Below are 22591 nucleotides of genomic sequence, written 5' to 3' on the forward strand. Positions count from 1 at the left end.
AAAAAGTCTTGATTGCCTTTGTAATATTGGTTTGCATTTTCCTTTCTTCATATGCCCTTCTTACTGAATTTTATTCATGTCTTGATCACATCTTTATCCTTTTGTGGTACTTGATTAAAAAAAAATACTCATAAGCATAATCATTTTTCATAAGCATAAAACTGTGAATCATAAGGGGATTACTTACATCTCTAAAGGGAATGTAACAGCGTATTCTTAACAAAATACATTTTATTTGATAAATAAGCCATCGACATAGATAAACAAATAGATAGAATGAGCAATGTTCATTTTCCATAACCTGTTTTATCCAGTCACCATGCAGTTCAAGGCCATTTCAGTGCGCTCAATCTGTGCTTTAATGCTAAAAGGGGAAGCTTTTAAGAAAAACACATTTGGTCACAATTTAAACAGTTTAAATGCCTTTCATTCCTTACAGTCTTTACCTCATCAATTCAGGTTCTCAGCCCACTCCATCGAGCATACATGTATTTCATTTGCTTTTTGCTTTTTTTTTTGTATTTATAAGATAAAACTTGACTAGAGGACACTAACAGTGAAACAGCCCCGGCCTGGGTCATTCGGTTGTTCGGGTCATTGGGTTTAATTGCAGGAGGGTGATTTGTATGGGAGCTGAGAAACTTTTTTCCTCACACTCTCGCTCTCTCACATTGAGCTACAAGTCTATTGAGATGTCTTAGTTACCTACAGACCCCTCACGCACGCAGCCGCCCACCCACATCCGGCGCGCGCGCACACACACACACACACACACACAAAACACCAATAGAGAGAGGTAATGTCCTAATCTCCATTTATACTCTCATCCATTCTTTTTCCATGCTTGTATTCAGCCATCAAGCCATCCTTTTCATCTACTTATAAGGTACCACAACAAAGGGAAGGTGAACAGAGAGCATGCCATGTCATGAAGTGATCCCTGATGTATCTTGAGCTGTTGCATGTGTACCATGGGCAGCCTCAGAACACTTAAAGTGAAGTGATCTGAAAAGTGTGTGTGTGTGTGTGTGTGTGTGCATGTGAGCGCGAATGTCGGTGGCATCAGCATTGATCCCCCTCTAAGCCTTGGTCACTGCTTGCGGCCTGAAGGTGAGGTGACAGGGGAGTAAAGAGGCTTTCATCAGATTACAGCTCATTCTCTGTCTTTCATCGTCTCTCTCTTTCCAGCATCATTTATCTCACGGCTGCTTTCAACCACTTTGCTGTTTCTCTTGCTTCCTCTCCTGCTGAACAGTAGACCTACTTTAAGACACAGCGTTAAATTTGTCTCCAATCCCACATGGATCCATTTCTCTCAAATGTCCCTCTCAAATGATAGTGGTAGTTCAGAACTGAATGACTGCACATCAAAACGAACACTTACAATGCATGAAATTAACGACTTTTGGCGCAACGTCTTTTTACAGGCATTTATGTACACATTGTTTTACCTGCAGGTAACTGGGATCAATCTGCTGTTTCTAATAGTCGAAACTAATTTGCCATCTTTTGTAAAACCATTATGCCTCCATTTCCTACATAATTATTTTTATGCTGCCTGATAATGTTTTTTTTACACTTTCAGTGAGCAGGAAAAGCAAAAAGAAAAAAAAAATGTCTTCTTATTTTTTTCTTCTGAAGGTATGACTGATTTGTATGCTTAGACGCTACCAGTACATACCAGTTGTGAAAGAATTCAGATCTTTTCCCTAAGTAAATGCAACAATTCCACAAAGTAAAAATCATCTATTACAAATTAATAAATGCAATCAAAATCAGAAGTATTAGCCACGAAATGTACTCAAAGGTAAAAAAGTACCCTAGTACGTGGAATGGCCACCATCATTATTATTAATTATGCATTAATATGTAAACAGCATTTTAATAGTGTATCTGGTTGAGGTGGAGCTAATTTTAAAAACTTGATACACTGCAATGTCCTGGTTAAAACCCCATTATATTTGATATCTTCATTATAGGTTTTTAAAATTATGATCTACAAAGTAACTAATAACTACAGCTGTTAAATAAAGGTATTGGAACATAAAAGCACAGAAACAGAAGTACAAATGGCATGTACTGTATATGTAATGTCCAAGTCAAGCAGAGGTACCTCAGAATTTTATTTGAGTACAGGACTAGAGCAAATATACTTGGATCCTGTCCACCGGGGGCAAACACACAGTACATTTCTGTCTGTTTGGTGTGAACACATGACTAGAGGCCTTGGCACATACTGTAGACTAGAGTAACACACACACGAACATACACACAGTTCCTCTGTATGAAGCCTTGCCTTCTATCTTCCACTGTTTCTGTTAGCCGTGTTGCTCAAAGCTCTGTCTCTCTGTAGACCTGTCCTGAATTACTGAATTCAATTGTAACTCTTTCTCTCCATTTGCTTTTTGCTGTGTTTGTTGATATTTACCATGTTAGCACACACATTCTCATACATACAGTACTACTATGCATTACGCATGAGGGATGCCCTTTGACCCTCACTGATTCCTCGACCAGATTTAAGTTGAATATTAGCCACAATTCTCATGAGGATAAACCAGTATTTCCTATTCCAAAGAATATTGTTGCCGAGTCTCTGCTTGTGCGGGAAAGCACGCAGTCACAGCAGAAAGTTCATACATAGTTCATATTCACACAACACAAATACAGTACAAAGTGCATCTGTACACACATGCCTACACATACACATTTTTCAGATATTGCTTGCATCTATGACATAAATGCTGACATATACAGCAGATGCATCTGCCAAGACAGTACGGAGAGACAGTTTCAGCTACAAACAACCATGACAGCCGATCACAGGCAGACACACACACACACACACACACACACACAAATGCCACATTGCTAGAGGGCTCTTATATGCTGTGAGTTACACCGATGGAGTACTAATGACTATAAACTTAGTGTATAGAGTTGCTCAAATCATTTAGGGGACGTACAGACGGCGTATTGGTGAGCTGAATAACAAACAGCACTATATCTGACCAGTGCTTTGAAACACCATGTTAATGTGTGGTGAGTGTGCATGTGAATACGCCAGTGGGGAGGACAGCACTGGTGTGTATTAATGGGATTAGGATCGACTTTACCCTTTCTCTTCCTTCTTCTCTTACACTCATCCTTCCTCTTACCCCCCTCCTCTTATAACTCCTCTTCTCTTTCTTTGTTCTCCATCTCTTTCTCCACTCCAGCCATCCTGCTTGAAATCTATTCTCTTAATTTTATGGGGGTGGGGTTCTTTTGGGGGTTTTTTTTTTGTTTGTATTCATTTTGGTTGCCACTTTTCATAAATCATAACCCTGCCCCCTCTCCCTGATTCCTCCTACCTTCTCTCTTTTTGCTTCAGTCTTTATTTGTATTTATTTCTCAAATAACTCCCATTTTCACCCACAGTCCTTCCTCACTGTCTCCTTTTCTGCCCTCTTTAACTCATCATCCATCGTTCTCTTGAATATATAACAAAACAACTGAGGCCTGTTGCAGACTACTTCTGTCAGACAGAGAACCCTAGTAGACGTTTTGTGCTCCGTCTTGTGTCTGAGTCTTTTTGGCTTATGTTCACTGCACTTACGTAAGCCGCCGTCAAAGCACTGTGCAATCAGAGCGTTGCAACACAGGCAACCCATGAACTGTATCTACTGTGTGATTGATAGTCTCTCTGCTACCCATCCTCACGTCAATACTGCGATCTGGTAAAGCATTCCTCTTGTAAAACACTGGATGATGAGGCCAATATTACAGTTGTTTGAAACAATATTTGTCAGGTTGAAAGCTTTCCTCTCCATACTGAACCTCTCTGTTTGTTTGTCTTGACTGGGCTGTCTTCTTTCAAGTACTTAAAAGCAGCGGTATGATATTTTTTGAAAATGTTAAGTCTTAAAACAAAGAGATTGTTCTTAAGGCTGTACAAATCTAAGGAAACCCTAACCTTCACTCGATTTTTCTCACTGTCAGCTTCAGAGAGAGCGAAAATGCCACAAGGAGACAGATTTTTTGACTTCTAGCCAGACAAAGGCAAAGCCAGGCAAAGCAGCATATGGGGGTCCCATTCACTTGAACCCCATTGCACGTTAAACCTTTCTATCTCCTCACTGTCCTCCTGTCTCTTCACTATCTCCTTATGTATTTTACCTGTCTTTTGGACATTATTGGAAATGAAAGTAAACGTTAAAAATATAACTGAGAGCTCTATTATTTACTGAACAGCTCACATGTAGCCTCAATTAGCTATTCATTTCCTAAAACATACCTCAAGTTCATCTGCGGTAGGACCACAGATTCAGAAATTAGCCCAGGAAATGATTAACAAACTGAAGGCGAGTCTTATTAAGAGATTCAGCAACACTACCAAGTCGGAAACCCTGTGGGTTGACACCAGCGCACCCTCCAATGTATCAGGTGAACAGCAGCATAAAGGCAGTAACTAGCAGCCCAGTGGTTTCTTAACACTCACTCCATCTCATTAATGCTTCTTCCCATGGCATCCTTTCCTCAGCAACCTCTATTCAAATACCGTGCAACCTTCAAACCTATCATTACATCTCAAGACATCTCCAGGTCAGGGATGTAATTTCACTTTTTTCTAATAGACTGTGCCTGGTTATTTTTCATGCTTGGAGAAGGCCAAACTGTTCTTTATAACCTGTCATTCTAAAGGAGATTCTGAGCTCATAACAGCTAAATAAAAGGATAATCACAATCTGTATTTTGTGCTCTTTGCCTCTCACACTCTTGTATTTCAGTGTTATATTTCTCAATTTTCTCTGTAGTAGAATGCATGTACACTATGTAAATGTCTTCAAGTCATTTTCTTTTTATAGTTTATGTCTCCTCCTTGACCGACATGGCCAGCAGTGCACACATGCTCTCACAAGCCAAACACACACACACACACACACACACACACACACACACACACACACACTCATTATCAGTACCAAAGAAAATGGTCATGAAGAAGCAGATAACAACAGTTTTTATTTCGAATGGTTTTGATCCATTTATGAATAATGTTATCTTAAACTGCAGAAGTAGGAAAGAGAACACACAAGTTCAAGCTTTGCCATTTTCAGAATAGAACTAGTGTGTGGCACCAAGTCAACATTTTCATGTTTAACAAAGGAAATAAAAGAAAAATGCCTGCACACTTAGCTCAGCAGGCTGGCTGCCTGTAATTACTTCTTCTTTGCTCTGGCAAACTACTAATTATGAAAATGTTTCATGTGCTATTAGTGTTCCCCGAAGAAGAGAGAAGGTGGAGAAAAAGGAGAAATCCAGTGAGAGAAAGAATTTCTTTATTTCTCTGTCCGTGTTTTATTTGTTTGGATAAACTCCTGATAAGTAACCGACAGACAGACGGATGGATGTGGACGGGATACGGACGCACGTGACTTCCCGCGAGCGCAAATCAATGTGGCTCCTGGTGTTTACACGCTGTCCAACCCAATTATGCACACGGGTATCAAATTCGGAGTTTAGTCCTTTTAATTATTCACTCCCACACGCCATGAAGGATTCACCCGGCCGCATTGTGCTCGTGTCTCGTCTAAGAGCAGCAAATGTTGCGTTGAGCAAGGCTTTGAAGACAATAGAAGGGGAAACAATAGCAGCGCGGGGAGGTGTTTCTCCATGTGTCTGGGCGTCTAAGGCAATTACAGTGGTGGGCACGGGGCTGTGGGCAGCGTCGCTGGCATTCGGGAACCGTTTTCACATTGGGAAAGGTGGATGGTCGTTCGTTTGGGGCCGCTCACAGGACGAAGCGTTACGCTCCCGGGCTGTATTTGCGACACGCGTCGGACTCGGTTCAATAAAAATCTATGTGTTGTCATTTTGAAACCGGGACGGGAGGTGAACAAAGAAAACTCACTCACCTCAGAAATGCAGCATATTGGAGCCTTTTTTTTCTCCCCCTTGTTTGTACACTCCAGTCCAAAACCAAAAAAAAAAAAAAAAAAAAAACAGATGAAAAGAAGACAAGGAAATGTCCACTTGTTGGCTTGGTCAGCTTGGAAAGCCCAACATCATGTCTCGGTGAGCCGGACCCGGTCCAAAGTCAGTGGGCAACTCCAGAAACCTTTGAAGCGGAGATGAAACAATGCTCAACTCCTCTTTCCTCTTCTCCGCTCTCGGCTTCAGTTCCTCCCTTACTGCCCGCCTCACGTTGTCCGGACGGACGCGCTGTTGTTGGCCAGTACCTCGTGTAACGTTGAGCCAGTGGCGATGGGAAAATGGAAATGCAGCCTTGCGGTTTTCATTCCATGTTTACACCATGCACCCAATTATATCCCTGCTAAACGGCCAGTGTAGGCGCCTCCTTTGTGCTCCCTGTGTCTACCACACTCTCAACGGGTTAAACCATTCCCGCAGCACGGGGGTGGGGGTGGGGGTGGGGGGGAGTTGAAGAGGACCTATTCATGTGATTATATGGCAGCGAATGGGGCTTGGTGACTCGTGGCCAAATGTTGTTATTGTCGGGGATAAAGAGATGGGGACGCGGGAGAGGAGGAAGAGAGGAGGGGAAATGGAACGAGAGGGAAAAGGGAGGAGGACGGAGAGGAAGTGAGTGAGAGGAAAGAGACAAGCGAAGAGACACTAAGGATGCAAGGGAGGTGTATTTGAGGTTATTTACAAAGAAAACAGACGGCTTTTTGTGTCATCAGAATCTATTGCAAATGAGAAGAATGGTTTAAAATTCTTTTTACAAGCGTGTTATCACATGACAACATCCCCGATTTGACATTTTCCATATGGAAACTAGTTTCTTGGTTGATGTTCTGGCAGTGCATACTGACATACCGAGAAGTGTATAATCACGCCCTCTGAAACCCAGCCTCCTTGACACCAGACCCCTTTTTTCTTCCCACACGCGAGCGGGGTTTTCTCGTAGGCGCGCTCTGGCGCTTGATTATGCAACCGAGATACAATTACAACCCGTGCACGGGTGGGGAGTAAACAAAAGAGACCGAAACCAAACACGGGCACCGACCTGGTCTTTTGAGAGCCTTTTGTTCTGCTGCTGGTCGCCTCAGCAGCAACAGCGGGAGTTCAGGACCTCGGAGAGCTCCCGGGCGGCACCAACCACCTGCCGCAACGAAGGGCTGTAGTTCATGGTGCACTTTTACTGGCTAATCATAAAAGATGATGACTAATTCATATCTAGGAAGATGATAAGGGGGGTGTTACGCATCAGGAACAGGGTTTGTTTTGGTTTTGTTTGGTTTTTTTTTACAAACGTAGCCAGCCTGTAGTCATGGCCAGGTCACTGTGAACTCACTGGTACCATCGCTCAGAACAGCCTGCTCTGTGGGATGTTAGTAGTCTCTCCTCTGTACATCTGCAGAGCCCTAATCCGTGGCAAAGCTGTTGCAGCCCTTGAGCAAAAACGGGGCAGATTTTGTAAAAGTGACTGACTCGAAGCTCTGTGGAGGCTGTATTTATGCGGATAGGCTATGGGGCAATAGCGCCATCTCCCGGAGTACAAAGTAGCTTCGTGTGGAACTGAGTGGAAGAGATTTTCTTGAACCAGATAAATCCTGTTGTTGTCTAGTCAGTGGTGGCAAATGTGGTTCAGTGTGTCCTCAGGGCCGATGATCATCTGTGAAAAGACACATCAGGGTATCCGAGCCAGTGCTTTTAAGACCCACAATGGGTGCCTTCCTTTTCACAGTTTACCGTGACAAAATGCTGATTCGGGATTATTTTCACTATTAGTTTTACTGCCCCTCGGCTGGGTCATCATTTACTTCCACTGTCAGCCTGGTGTAAAATTGTTTTTTTTAAAAAAAAGCATTGCTTCAAAACTGACCACGGAAAAAGTCCTGTTTTTTTCTCCCCCTAGAAACTACATTTTAAGTCTGTTCATACTTAATGGCATTTTTGATCTGTTATACTTCCGACCCGGCCACCGCTGCAGACAACATTATGACATGTCATCATTAAAACGTTAGTGTTACTGCGGTAAACCGCAGTTGTTAAATTCCTTGCGTCACCTGAGTGTTGAGCTGCTCTCCATTGACTTTCTTTCCTTGATCCCTACAGGAGGTTTTCATTTTGCCGCACGTGTGGCGTAACCATGTCATTTCACACCGGACTGGGGCAGATACATCTGAAACGTTAACCCAGTGCATTCTTGGAAGTAGGCTGGGCCCAGCTGTTTGTTTTTTTTTTTTTTGCTCACTGTTTGCTAAGGGTTTTTGTTCAGTTGGGAATGTCCAGTAGGGTATTTGTTTCTTGTGAATTTAAGACACTGATCATTTTTAAGACTCGACTTCCTGGTTTCTAGGTTTCTAGAGGCCAAATGGCAAAGACCTGGGATCACAGAGAGTACCAAAACGTATGTCAAAGAGCAGCGTATTGCTCAGAAACACCGGATTTCGTTCATATTCGAGCTTTACCAGATAATTCATAGTCCCCTACAGTGAGTGCGCAGCAGCAGCATCTGTGTCTTTAAGAGCATCTCTCACAGCATCCTCCTCCTCTGTCACCGACGCGCACGCAGCCGCTCAATATTAGAGAACAGAGCTTAGCCTCCTGCACTCACGTATTTCTCGAGATACATCATTACGCCACTTAATTACGTTTATCAGTGTTATTTCTCCACCGGACATTGATGAATCTGCTTCAACGGTCGCCGTAGCGGTCCAGCCGATCGTTATCGTTTCTATTTCCTTCCACCCCGCATCGAAAGGCTGATCTACGCTGCAAGATGGCTGAGTTGAATTTGGGGAAGGGGCTGACTGCGGGGAAAGTGGCCAGCAACGTCCAGAAAAAGCTAACCAGAGCCCAGGAGAAGGTGAGGGCTGCTCCTTTACATCTTAGTGTACGGGGAGCGACGTTTCAGGCCTACGGGCTGCGAAGTGCGGCGTCCGCCACCAAAGCGCAGTGTCGCATCACGACATGATGATAATAAGAGCGGGGATGCTGTACTTGGGGATGGGGATGTCCACCTCGAATACATCCTTCCTTCAGTCAATGTCATGCATTGGACGCGTTCATAATGCAGCGAGATGTTACTGTAGGCCCACTCGTAATTTAGCCTGATTACTGGTGTGATGCTGGCATTTAAGCCAGTATCTGGGGAGCCTATCGAAATGTGGGTCTGCTACACAGATGGTGACTGCGGCCCACTCTCTTGCATTTTGCTGGCACCCTGATAACATTAAACACCCATGCTGCAGTTTGTGTAAGTGGTAAATAAGGGGCCTAGTCTATGCGTCCATGCACCTGCGGGGTGTGCGCAGAATAAGTGGCAGGGGGCGCTACTTGTCTATCAGAATGCATCATGGGCTGTTGGGCTAAAGAGAGGCAGACAGATTATGATGCTCCTGTAAAGTAAGTTACGTCTGTGTGAATGTAACACGAATACGAGATTGTGTGAAATATACTGTAGATTTGGACTGTGTCTGACATTATTTATCTTCTTATAATTACTTTAAACAAGATTTGCTTTATGTATGTTCCCATTTCTCATTGTCGTGTGTGTGTTTGTGTGTGTGTGTGTGTGTGTGTGTGTGTGTGTGCGTGTGTGAGTGTGCGCTTGTGTGTTTGTGTGTGTGTCATATACTGCTTTTACAGCCAATTCATTTTCCCATTCATGCAAATAAATCCTATTGAACCTAATCTTGAGAGAGAGCAAGAGATAAAGACAGAGAAACAGGTGAATCTCCATATGTTGAGTGTGTATTTTCGGGAGAATCAAAAACTGAAAACTGAGTAGAATCAATCGCTTACCCTAATTGTTACCCTTGGTATTGTCTCTAATGTCGTTATCTTTTTGACGGACAGGTTCTCCAGAAGCTGGGCAAAGCTGATGAGACCAAAGATGTTGCCTTTGAGGAGGGAGTTATCAACTTCACCAAACAATATGTGAGTGCAGTCCACTGACATATGTTGCATGGCAGAGCCATGTTTCTAAATTGCCAAAAAATCTACTTTTACTTTGACCTTGCCAGGCCTCCTAGTCATATACTGTATGCACTCTCTGCATATACCAGCTGAGGATTTGAATTTTCTGAGACCGAAGCATTTTCTGGCTCTACAGGCTTTGTAACATCTCTGTACCTGTCTCCTCACAAACTTTCTGTGTTGTAAGCCTCATGTTTTATGTTACGTTTTAGGCCGAAGGCAGCAAACTGCAGAGGGACCTTAGGGCGTACTTGGAGGCAGTGAAAGGTGACACACACAAGCCCAAAAAAAGTCACACTGATGAATACACACATGCTCTCAAGTCCCACATGTAGACACAATCAATCGCGGAATGTAATAATACATACTTCAACCTGCAAATATTAATGTCCATTAATGTGCAGTATGTTTGTCTCTCCTCAGCCATGCATGAGTCCTCCAAGAATATGCAGGCATGTCTGGCTGACATGTATGAGCCAGACTGGTACGGCAAGAACGAATTGGAGTCCGTTGTGGAGGTTAGAAACATTTTTATAAATGTGTGCAAACGACGGCAATTTTCTGCATGTGTGGGACTGCGAGGGCGGGCTGGTTTCCATATAGAGGTCAAAGCCACTTTATTATATTTTAAAGTAGTTGATTGGGCGTGTGTGTGTTATGTGCGTGCGTGTTTGGCTCCTGATTAGCTTGTGCATCCCAGCAGCTTTCTTTTTTTTTTTTTTTTTTTTTTTTGAGGGTGCAATGGTTAGGAGGAAGTAGGCCTGAAAAGTCAGTGCATTCCTGTGGATTTTTTTTTCAGTGCCTTAAGTTTTAAAAGTTATAAGCTGGCTCTTCTGATGAGAAATGCTGAGTACTTCTTTTAATTCTCCTTCAACTTCATTATCTTTTGATCTTGAAGTGACTTTTGGATTAATGCTTCTTGTCTGACTAAACTACCGCAAACTAGCTGCAAGAAAATAGTTCTCTAAGTTAAAGGGGGTCAGTTTATTGAAACGTAAAACAAGACATGGTAACCGAGCAACTGGAATTAACTCTAAGGGAAATGTTATTGTTCTGTTGTTTTAATCCATGCTGCAGGACTGTGATGTACTTTGGACTGATTACCACCAGAAGTTGGTCGATCATGCTCTCATCTCCATGGATACTTACCTGGGCCAGTTCCCTGATATCAAGGTGAGCTGTGTGATCATAGAGATGGGTAGTAACCTCAGCTGAAAAGTATTAGCAAAAAGTCTCTGTGGAGTGTCAGCAAGGCTTTAGAGACAAACTTGTTCTCCTCTTTTCTTCCTCTCTGTTCAGGCTCGTATAGCTAAGAGGGACAGGAAATTGGTCGATTATGACAGTGCCAGGCACAACTACGCTGCCACGCACAAGACCAAGAAAAAAGACGGGGGCATTAAAATTACCAAGGTAAATCAAGTACACCATAGTTTGACAGTAGCAAACTGCTAATGATGTTATAATCGCACTTATATAAAAGTTTAACGAATATTTAACGTGCGAGTTTGTTCTCTCTCTTCCAGCCCTCCTCTTTGTTGGAGAGGGCCACTCCAGGTTGGGCTCAGGGCATCCTCTCTGCACACAACGTTGCCCAGAGCAGTCTGTCCAGGAGCCAGGTACACAATAATCCCACTGCACTTCTGCAAGGTCTGCTGACTATGAAACAATGCTAAGCAGTGTCCTGGTAGCCCAGCAGTCAAAGACCCATGGCATGTAATGAGGAGGTCCTCAGTTTGGGGAAGTTTTCTGCATGTCGTCGCTCTCTTTCTCTGCCCAGGTTCCCTGTCACTTGCTACCGTTGAATATCTAGTGAAGGCAAAATGAAAATGACGACAACAAAACAACTGTAGCCAGGCCATGGTGAAGCATAATCATAAGTAGCAGGAGATGTGTGTGTGCGTGTGTGTGTGTGCGGGCGTGTGCGTCTGTGTATGCGTGTGTGTTTCAGGCTGAGGAGGAGTTGGAGAGAGCCCAGAAGGTGTTTGAGGAGATTAATATTGACTTGCAAGAGGAGTTACCTTCACTCTGGAACAGGTCTGTCTGTGTGTGTGTGTGTGTGTGTGTGTGTGTGTGTGTGTGTGTGTGTGTGTGTGTGTGTGTGTGTGTCTGTGCAAACTGATTTTCCTGTTGACATGCTAGATAGATCCTATAATTACATTTCATGTACATCTGTGCTACATTTACCCTCACAGGATATTGAACTAAGTCAAGCCAGTAATGCAGTCAATACTGTCTCTCTCTATCTCTAGTCGTGTTGGGTTTTATGTCAGCACCTTCCAGAGTTTGGCTGGTTTCGAGGAGAAGTTCCACAAGGAAATGAGCCGGGTGAGAGTCTTCCATAGACCTCCAGTGGTGCTGCATTTGAATAAAGACCACACAAAAGAAATTGACACAGAATATTAGATAACAGTTCGTGGAAAATGCTGACAATAACAGTGACTACATCAGCTGGGGCTGCAATTTAATCTAAAAATGTAAACTTCCCGCTGCCTTTCAGCACTGTTTTTGAAACCATATGCAAAGTCTGTTATAGTTAATTTCTTATTTTTGGCCCTGTAAAGCAAAACTAGGACATGGGGTTTTAACTGACTGCAGCGAGATTATCCCCAGTAATACTGTTTTAGCTTGAAAGTTGTAAATGCTGTCTCTCTGAATTTAGACATGATGATGCAAACATGCTGCAGCAGACAGACACACTTGGCAGCACATGAATAATATGATTATGTCAATGATTATGTCATCGAAGGTGACAGAAGAGTATAAGATCATTGGATTTAATGAGTGGAAATGGGTAGATATGTTGTTGCTCAAGTCAAGATTGTGGGTGAATTATACACTATAATAGCTTAAACCCTTCTCTTTGCCGTCCCTGCAGTTGGATCAGGATCTGTATGACATTTTGGAAAATTTGGAGCAAACAGACACAACCAGGTTAGTGAGCAAAGATCTATAATTTAAATTCTCTCATAGCAAGACTTTCTATTGCCCAGTGCCCAATAATATATTGTGAATCTTATGAGATAGTCATGGAATTAAATGTCAAGAAATCTTTTCAGGCATCTATTGAAAGTTACAAGCAACAAAAATGAACACCAACAGATCTTTTCTCAACAGTAATGCTATTCAGACTCAAAAGTACTGGGACATTGTGTGAAGGTTTTGCCTTTCTATGCTGTTGATATTCCAGTCAGGTAAAAACCCAGTTACCTCAGGTTTTTGCAGTTCTAAAAAAAAAAAAAATTCCCTAGTCTACTTGAAAACAGCTGTTTGTGTGAAATCCTGGGAATCATTTTAGAGTGCTGAGCCTCATCAATCAGTGACTGTGGTTGGCCATCTTAGCCAGCGAAGAAAATATTTGCTATGTTGTATATCTATGGCTCCTTCTACTTGGGCAAAAATAAATCTTTTCATGAATGTTTGCAAATATTTGAACCTCTTGAGAGACATTACTCATCGTGCCTGATGAATGTAATGGTCTGCATCAAAAGCTAGAATAGCAGTAAATTAAGTGGTGAGGTTATTTTCAATGAACTCATTTATTTCCCCTATTAGTGTGTTTACTGTAAGCCAAGAGGTAAAAAGTCACAAGACTTTTTTATTTTATATTTTAATTTCTAAGGCCCACAGATGAATTTAACCATCACAAAAGCAGAATCTTATTAAAAGCTCCGGAAATACCTTTTTGATATGATACATATATATATATATATATATATATATATATATATATATATATATATATTTGTAGTACTAGTGGAGGAGAAATAGTACAAAAATAATAAAACTAATAAAAAAATTAAAATCAAAAACTTATTAAGAATTAAAATCTTTGCATTAAATAGATGGTCCTATGGTTATGGTCTTCAACGGATTATTTTACCTATTAAATTTGAAGGTTGATTTCTCCATTCCTGGTTCTATCTGGTAAATATGAAACCAGTGGATTAAAACACCACATATCACAAACACTTTAAGATACAGGAATAGATGAACAAAATGAAATGCATTAACCTGGAGCCACCCCTGAACCCCCCTTGCAGAAAGACAGGTAACCGCGGCGCCTCATTGTCAGGAGCAAATAGGAGGTAACCAGCAGCAACTGTGGTAACCATGGTGACACAACTCTTGTCCGTCTGTTCAGCTGTCTGTATGCCAGTCAGTCTTCAGGCTTGGGAGATTTCAGGGAGAACTAGCGCTTGGTTGTGCAAGTGAATTCACAGACACACTGTCTGATCAGAGAGTTGTGTGCTCAGAGCTGCAGATATCCAAGAGCTGAGCAAACCTATGTCTTTAATTCTGCACCTGGCAAGACTGTTATGTAAAAATACAGCCCAAATCTCAAGGTTCATAGCATCTCATCTCCCCTTAACGGAGACTTGTTGAAATTAAAGTGTATTCCTATAATACGTTACTTTTCACCTCGAGACAAGGAATGTTTTTTTAGTCCTGCCTCACAACACCTCTCCTTTACTTACTATTTTGAGATCTTTTAACACTTTGCTCCTTTAATTAATATCCCCTGGTCAACACACATTAAGTGTGCTGTGCTAGATTTTGGGGTAATTTGCAAAGATAAAGGCCCTTTGGCAAAAATCGGTTGCTGGGCCCTTGTCAACCCCCTGCCACTCCCCTTCTCTGTGTAATCTCTGTGGTAATTTGACTCAAAACATTTACTGTACAGTCTGTAGAACCACAAAACGGAAGTATTAATGATCTTAAAACTAGATTAAGCCTGAAGATCAGGTAATAAATTAGGACCCACTTTAAGGCCCATATCATGCCAGGTGATTGCTTTAGTGCTGCACATTCTCAAACAAAGTTAGAAATATATTAACACAAACCTGCTGACGCACAGTCAGCCTGGAGCTTTTGAGGCCCCAGAGTATTTGTCCAATGTGCTCATATCTCATGTAGTTTGCCATTCTCCTTACTTTCTCTATAATCTGTCTGTATTCTCTTTTTGCTCTCCATGTCTCCGCTTCTCATTCACTCAGTGCCAAAGAACCATCTAACCACACTCTCAGGCCGGGAGGACCACCCCCAATCCCTAAATCTCCATCCAAGGTAGACACAGGCTCATATTATTTCAAAAGCAGAACGCAAAATCTAAATTCAGAGTACTGAAGACATATTGATTAGGCATGTGGCACAACTTCATTACCATATTTTTTTCCTCTATCCTAGCTAAAGCCAGCATTGCCCCCTCCACCCAAGGTGACCCCATCTAAGGAGATGAAAACAGAGAACATCATCAACCTGTTTGATGCTGCAGCTACTCCTGATATCAGTGTGACCTCCCCTACAGAGGTTAGTGAGCACCTGCTCTCAACTAACCGTGGAATAGCCCTTAAACATTCTCTTTCTCTGTGCAGGTCAGAACCATTAAATACTCCTTCTTCTGGCCTGCCCCTCCTCCTATTCTATTCTGTTTTATTCTGTCCACATCCTTGCCTCCTCTGTTGCACCCAGTTAGCCAATGAGCCCTCCTGTCCCTGTTGTTATCAGTTTGACAGTCCTGCAGTGAGCAGCCTATTGGACATGGACCTGGACTCTTTCAGTGCAGCAACCAAAGCCTCCACAGTCACACAGGTGGATGAGTCATGGCATGAACATATAGTTGTAGAGACACTCCACTGCAAGAAATGCCAAGCTTCACAAGAGATTTTATGTTCCTTTCAGAAAGTTTTTTTAAGTTCATTTCATGATATTCACGTGCAAATGAACTTTGCCATCAGTTTGTAATGTTGGGAATGAGTCTTTCACTGCAATATGACCTGTTCCAATTAAACAAGTTGGACAGCTGACAAAGTATCAAGTTAAGTTTTCTTTTAGCCAGCAGCAGTGCCAGTTGCCAGTGCAATTGTTTGACTTTAAAGATACTGAAATATACTTAATAAGTCTGGATACAAAATGAAATCACTTGGTAAGTTTGGCATAGTTTGAGGTGTTACGTGCTCTGCTTCTTTCCAACTTTCCAAACAAGAGGTGGATGATGGCATGATGATCTGCAGAAACCTACTTCTAGTGACCACTTCTTCCTGCTTCAGCACAAAAAAAAAATCACTCATATGGCATGAACTGTAGAATAATAGCCCTGCTCTGCTCTGACTTCTTTCTCTTCAGACCTGGACAAAAGCACAGCAGAATGTAATGTGAAATACTGGAATGACTTGAGTTGTGCTTGCTGTACCTTAGCGTACAGCTAAGTAGAAGTTGCTCACATTACTTGGAAGGTGAGATAACTTAAGCACCTTATGTTATTTCACTTTTTCAAAATGATTCCAGCTGCTGTTAGATCCAGGTCTGCTATCCAGCCTCAGTATAGCATTCCAGTACCTGACTGATGAATGGCATGTAGCCTACTGTATATGTTGACGTAGCTGGTAGGCATGAGAGCCAGGCAAACTGGTCCTGTCATGAAAATTTAGGGATGACCTAGTTTACATCTTTTGTGTTTGTGATTTTTCATTTCGTGAATGAAGTGAATCTTGGACTTACCTGTCAATCTACAGCATTACACACAGCGCATACACCACTTTCATCATTCAAAGTGCAGCTGCTATGCTCAAAGACTTCTAAGAGGCGGTCAGGAGGCCTGTGGAATTAATGATATCTAAATCCAAAAAACTCCATTATTGCAATCCTCAGATGTTGAAGTATAAGTCTGTATAAGAGTTTCAAAATCATAGCATAATACTGTCAGTAATGTTACATTACTCTTACTGATGATGAGAACACATTTTTATTCATAAACATAGAAATTCATGTTCATTGTGGGATGACAAGTTTTTTTAAACATTTCCTATATTTTATGCACAAAATAACCTTGTGTGTATAAAAGTCAAATTACTATATTTTGTGATTCTCATTACATGAAAGGTGGGGCAGTTGCAATGACAGCCTCTGAGGGCTCACTGATTTTGTTTTACAGCCTGCATATTTACTGTGTGGTTCAGTCTCAACATCTGACCAGTACCAAACAGCAGAGAAACAAAGTTAGCAACGAGTTGGACAAAGAAAGCTGAACATCTAACAATGCTAAAGACCATGATACTTTCCCAAGGGGTTGTTGGAGACCACACCAGACATTGTACATATTTCTATCAATCCAAAAAAAAAAAAAAAACACATTATGAAATTTGTCATATCATGGCAACAGCAGTCTAATGAAAAGATAAAAAATTTAAAGAAAAAAATAGATAGAGACTTCATACTGCATGATAGATAAATATTGTGTGTGCCTCTTCTCTAAAAAGAGCACTGCTTTTTACTTCTCTTTAATATTAGGACACTTATAATTTATTATTATACTGTAAAAAAATATATACATATATATATATGTATATATATATATATATATATATATATATAGAGAGAGAGAGAGAGAGAGATAGAGAGGGAGGGATAGATTTCTTTTACCCTGAAAAACCTGCAGAGGACTTTTAAGTATTTTTTCTCACAGTCTGCAGAACGGCCTCCACCTATCAGAGAGTTGGGTAGCAACCTGTATGTACATTATATGTACATAACCTGAGAGGCGAAACCCAGGGCAAAATAAACACGACCTCCTAGGGTTATTTTTGTGAACACAAGATAGTAATCTCAGGTGGTATATGAGAGATGTGAGAATATGTTTTCTCTGCACTGGTGGTGGGATATGGCCCTCTGATACCCGTGAAATGGTATTACCTTGCTGTTAGGAATGATACTTATTTTGAATAAAATTAGATTTTGGATTCTTCAGATTCACATCACTTGGTACTCCTTATTTCACCAAGTAGTGCCTGTAGTCTTGTTCGGCTAAAGATCACCTGCTATGGGCTTGTAGGTTAAGAGCAAGGGACCTGCACTGGAGATAGCGGCCACAAGCAAGATCTTTGTAGTACGTTTTGTTCTGTCTTCTCATTCTGTTGCTGCCTCTGTTTTCGACAGCCTGCAAACTGGGACTCATGGGTAAGTTTATCATCCTCATCCTAAAAAAATGTTGAAAATGAATAATGATAAAAATACATAATTATCATTATGATCATCATCTTTACCGGCATATTCTTATTTGTGTTCATAGTAACCATCAATTCATTTGTCATTGTCTACATTTACTACTTCTGTATGTAGCCATTACACAAGTCCCACTCTCATTATGCTTGCTGCTACACACCCAGAGTATGCATGAAAGTCCTACACTACAAATGCAGGACATGCTGGGCAGGGACTTCTATAATGGTCATTTCTGTATATAAACAATATTTTCCATAAATGGACCTCTTTCATTTGTCCGTCCCAAATCTGTTTGTGCGTTGTCCTTGTGTCTGCAGTGCTTGATGTGATAACACTGAAGAGATTGTTGTACAGCACAAATAGAACTTGGGAATTCAGTCAAATCAGTTTCAAATTGACATTGTACACTGTTCCATATATTATATAATCAGTATCAATTGTGTCTGATATGCAATGCTCTCTTAAGAGTTTTTTTTTTCTCTCCCTACTTTGCATATATGCAGGATGTACAGTGATGTACAACATACTGTAGATCCAAAGCCTATAATGGATTGATTGCAAGACAGCATCCATAAAAGTGTACAAATTTTGTACATAAAATTAACATGAATGTAATTAAAAGTGTAGAGTGTAGAGTGACTTGTAACTGACTTGACCTCATTTCTTTCCGCTTCCCCTCATATCCCTGTTTGTCCACATGGCACAGTACATGCTCCATGTGACACACAGGGAACAGCTGTGTTCTGAAAGTTGAGTGAGGTTGCTCATGTTTGCAGTGGATTGTTTTTGTAGAAGTCAGACTGAAGGGTCATGGGCAACTTCACTAGTCCTTGCTTGCAACTTGGCATACTGATCATTAAATAACCTTTTTGTTCATCCCTATCGCTGTAAGACGGATGTGTCTCAACATTCATACAGTTCTGCTGTATTAGAGCTTGAGGCAAAGCAGCGATGGCTCAGATAGGAGTGGCACCTCCACTCTTACAAAGCTTCCTTCCTCTTTCTCCATCTGAACATAGCCGTGGGAGTATAAACCATGCTTGCTAATTACACACAGAAGATCCAACATCTATCTTCTGATGGGAAAAGGCTATTTTTTTTTTTTAGACTATTTTTTCTTTCTGTCTTTTTCTTTCCAATGACCTTATCGTCATTTGTCATTTGATTTAATCTGAACGTTCTCTGTAAAGTTTTATCCTTCTACATCAATCTTCTTGGGTCTTATGATGATGATGATGATGATGATGATGATTGCCTGACACCTACTGCTGAACTCCTCTCATCGATGTCCAAGGCATCTCTGCTCATGATTGCAAAACTTCTCCATTTTGCCTTAAATATGACAAATAATTTTAATCTAAATAATGCTTAATGCTAACTCCCCAAACCCTCATTCATGTTCAAATCCTTTAACAGGCCATTGTAATGGTTTTGCAGATTTCAGCCCTTTTATTAATCAGGCATCTGTTACATCACTGCCAACCATTTTGAAATGGCTGTAAAGTGTAAAAATGTACTTTCGCAAGGCAGTGCTTGGAGTGAAATGCTAATGCCATGCTAACATGCCCATAATGATAATGCTCACATGCTGAGGATTAGAGGTATTATTTTTACCATGTTCACCATTATGATCACCAAAGTTATTACAATTCAGTTCCCCCTGAGGGGGAAATGAATGTCTGTACCAATTTTGATGTCAATCCATCTAATAATAGTCAAGACACTGCACTCTCTGGCAAAACTTTAAACCTTCTGGTGGCACTCGAGCAAAAGTCAGGGATCAGCAAAATAATCGAGAATCATCCTCTTAATATAGTTTAGTCTTGACCAAAGTGGCGGAACGACCAACATGCCATCACTAAGAGTCGTGCCGCTTGCATGGCAAAGAATATGGTATCACGGAATATGGTGAGAGTAACATATAGCAAACGCAATTTAGTTAATTGCCTAAAACATTCTGGTAGTACAACCCTTTAGTGCCCCTTTAATATCCCTACAAATTTCCTTATCCCTTTAAAAATATTATACTTTATTTTGTTCCATTTAAGTTTTCTCAAGCATCTGATTTACAAACCCCCCTTACAATGCCCCTAAGGTAAAGTATCGCTAATGACCTCTGATTCATTGAAACCTGACCATTGCCCCTCAGCCTGAGGACAGTGGTGCCCAGGAAGAAGACACCCAGAAGCACTATGACCCTGTGGCTGCTGCTGCAGAGGCCTGGGGGGATGATGGTTCGCAGCCCGTCCCATATGACCCCATAGCAGCTGCCAAAGAGGGCTGGGGGGATGAAGGAACCCAACCGGATAGCTATGACCCTGTGGCTGCGGCTGAGGAGGGATGGGGGGATGATGGGAGCCAGCCGGTTCATTACGACCCCGTGGCTGAAGCCCAGGAGGGCTGGGGCAATGACGAGAGCGAGCCGGTCACAGAGGTGCCTGCCACACCTGCTGCTGAGGCTCCAGCTGACACCGCTGAGGAAGAAGCCAACCCAGCTGCCACCACGTTGGATAATGAAGAGGGTCAGGTAACCAAGGAGAGAAAAAATGGAGAGATGCATCTGGACGAAAATGGTGGATGCATCGACTCTTGAGGAGGAGGTTTGAGCATGGGAAAGAAACAGATGATAAAGAGAGAAATTGTGAGTGAAGGGTGGAAAGATGGAGAAATCTTGAGATGGAAAGATTTAGGATGCATCTGGGCCAGCAGCACGGATGCATCAACTCTGACACAGAAGGCAAGATGGAAATTAATTGATGAGGGAAAGAAAAGAATAGAGACATCTGCTTCTCAATGCACATAATTAATCCCAGTCACTGCTAATCACAAGTCTGCGCACATAATATCCTGTGCAAAAGCTTTATATTTATGGCAACTGTGCAATAGTATCTAATCCTGCTGTCTATTCAACATGCCTGCATTAACTATGACTTTGCTGTTTAGGCTTTGCTGCTTGTCCTTATGTCTGTCTTTGTCTTGTCTGTCTGTTCTTCTTTCTCTCATTCTTTTCACCTCCTTATTTAGGGCCTTTATCTGTCTCATTCTCTAACCTTTCTCTGATATTCCTCTATGTCTGTCTGCTCCCAGGATGAGTCTGCAGCAGCTGCTGCAGCAACGCCAGAAGAAGCAGCGGCAGAAGAGGTGAGTGCAAGACTTACTGCAAAATTGTAGATATTAATGTAAAGTTATTTTCTTCCAAAACAATTAGCAGCATAGCAGTAAAAACAAAATAATATATATTAATTCTGAAAAACCTCATGTATCAGGATTTTAGTCATTATACACATCATAATTCTAACAACTTACATTACGTATGATTGTTGCATGGTTATGTGTAGGAAGTGTAACTACATGGGGCATCTTTTAAAGGTTCTGTGATACCAAAAAAAAGATCTATTATCTTATCAGGTCATTTTATCAGGTCATTAAGAATTTTCATATTTCTTAAAAAAAAAAAAAAAAAAAACGCCGTGTGTATTTTTAGGATACAGGCAATTATTTGTATAAAATTCTGCTGGTAGATTTTCTTTCTAATTTTTCAAGAAATAAGACTTTAAGGGCTCAATGATGTGCCTTTAAAAGATGAAGAGTTGCAGTGTGAACAATTTGCCAGGAAATTGCACCTCTTTTTATTGTCTAGACACCTGCAGTAGCAGCAGAATCAACAGAAGCAGCATCAGAACCTGCAGAAATGCCACCTGGCTTCTTGTTCAAGGTAAGTCAAGATACAGGACAAAAAAAAAAAGATTCAAATGTGCTGAAACCCTACCTAAGCCAAATATATCTTGTACGTATTGCAGTAATTCATGTTGGTATTAATATGATATAGGTCCAGGTGATGCATGATTATGCTGCCAACGACACAGACGAACTAGAGATGAAGGCTGGAGATGTGGTGCTAGTAATCCCCTTTGAAAACCTGGAGGAGCAGGTACACACACACACAAACACACACAGGTATGCTCTGTTGTCCGTTGTGTGGCAGTGACAATGAGTTGATTATTTGCGGTGTGTCGGTGTGTTTAGGATGAGGGCTGGCTGATGGGAATAAAGCATGACGACTGGCAGCAGAACAAAGAAAATGCCACTAAAGGAGTATTCCCCGAAAACTTCACCCAGAGGCTGTGAATGATGAGGACAAGACATCATTCCAGCTTCTTTCTTTATGTCTCTCTTCTTCTTGCCGCTATCCTTCATACCCTCTCTCGCCCCGATAATGTATCTTTACTAGGACTTTGGCCATAGAAGCAGAGCTGTCACAGGCCTGGCTGAAACCATGCATTTCTAAGGTCTGCTACACTGTGCTAAAAGTGGATCTTGGCATTCCTGTGGATTTCTGCCAACATTTACAAATTACAGATGTATGTAGCCATTTCAGAGGTGCCAGTTTGTCTTGCTGCTACTTTGCTGCTCCATACCAGAGGAGTTGATTAGAGAATCCTGATCATACAGGCCTGATTGCAGGGATGGGGTACCTCTGCAATGGCTACCACTGTGATTTTTATTATAATGTTTTATTTTTAGCCATGTCTCATCATAAACTCCCCAAGGCATATTCCACTACCATAACAGAGAAAATGTCTTTTAAGACGTGCTTTTGTCCATCTGATATTGAGAGACTCAAAACTATGTGAAATTATTAAGACAATGCCAAGTGTAGCAG

General features: G+C 41.5%; 1 protein-coding gene across 1 annotated transcript; it reads left to right on the top strand.

The window, feature by feature from the left end:
• The first annotated feature begins 8722 nt into the window (after positions 1–8722).
• On the top strand, positions 8723–22134 carry LOC120801634 (myc box-dependent-interacting protein 1). The gene is made up of 18 exons (XM_040148792.1): positions 8723–8818; positions 9811–9891; positions 10143–10197; positions 10354–10448; positions 11008–11103; positions 11230–11340; positions 11454–11546; positions 11879–11964; positions 12180–12255; positions 12806–12861; positions 13971–14015; positions 14925–14994; positions 15115–15237; positions 17863–17883; positions 21016–21069; positions 21569–21643; positions 21758–21859; positions 21955–22134. The coding sequence occupies exons 1-18, from the start codon at positions 8732–8734 to the stop codon at positions 22054–22056; spliced, it is 1428 nt and encodes a 475-aa protein (XP_040004726.1). The 5' UTR covers positions 8723–8731; the 3' UTR covers positions 22057–22134.
• The last annotated feature ends 457 nt before the right edge of the window (positions 22135–22591 follow it).

This window comes from Xiphias gladius, chromosome 16 (assembly GCF_016859285.1).
Source record: "Xiphias gladius isolate SHS-SW01 ecotype Sanya breed wild chromosome 16, ASM1685928v1, whole genome shotgun sequence".
Taxonomy (NCBI): domain Eukaryota; kingdom Metazoa; phylum Chordata; class Actinopteri; order Istiophoriformes; family Xiphiidae; genus Xiphias; species Xiphias gladius.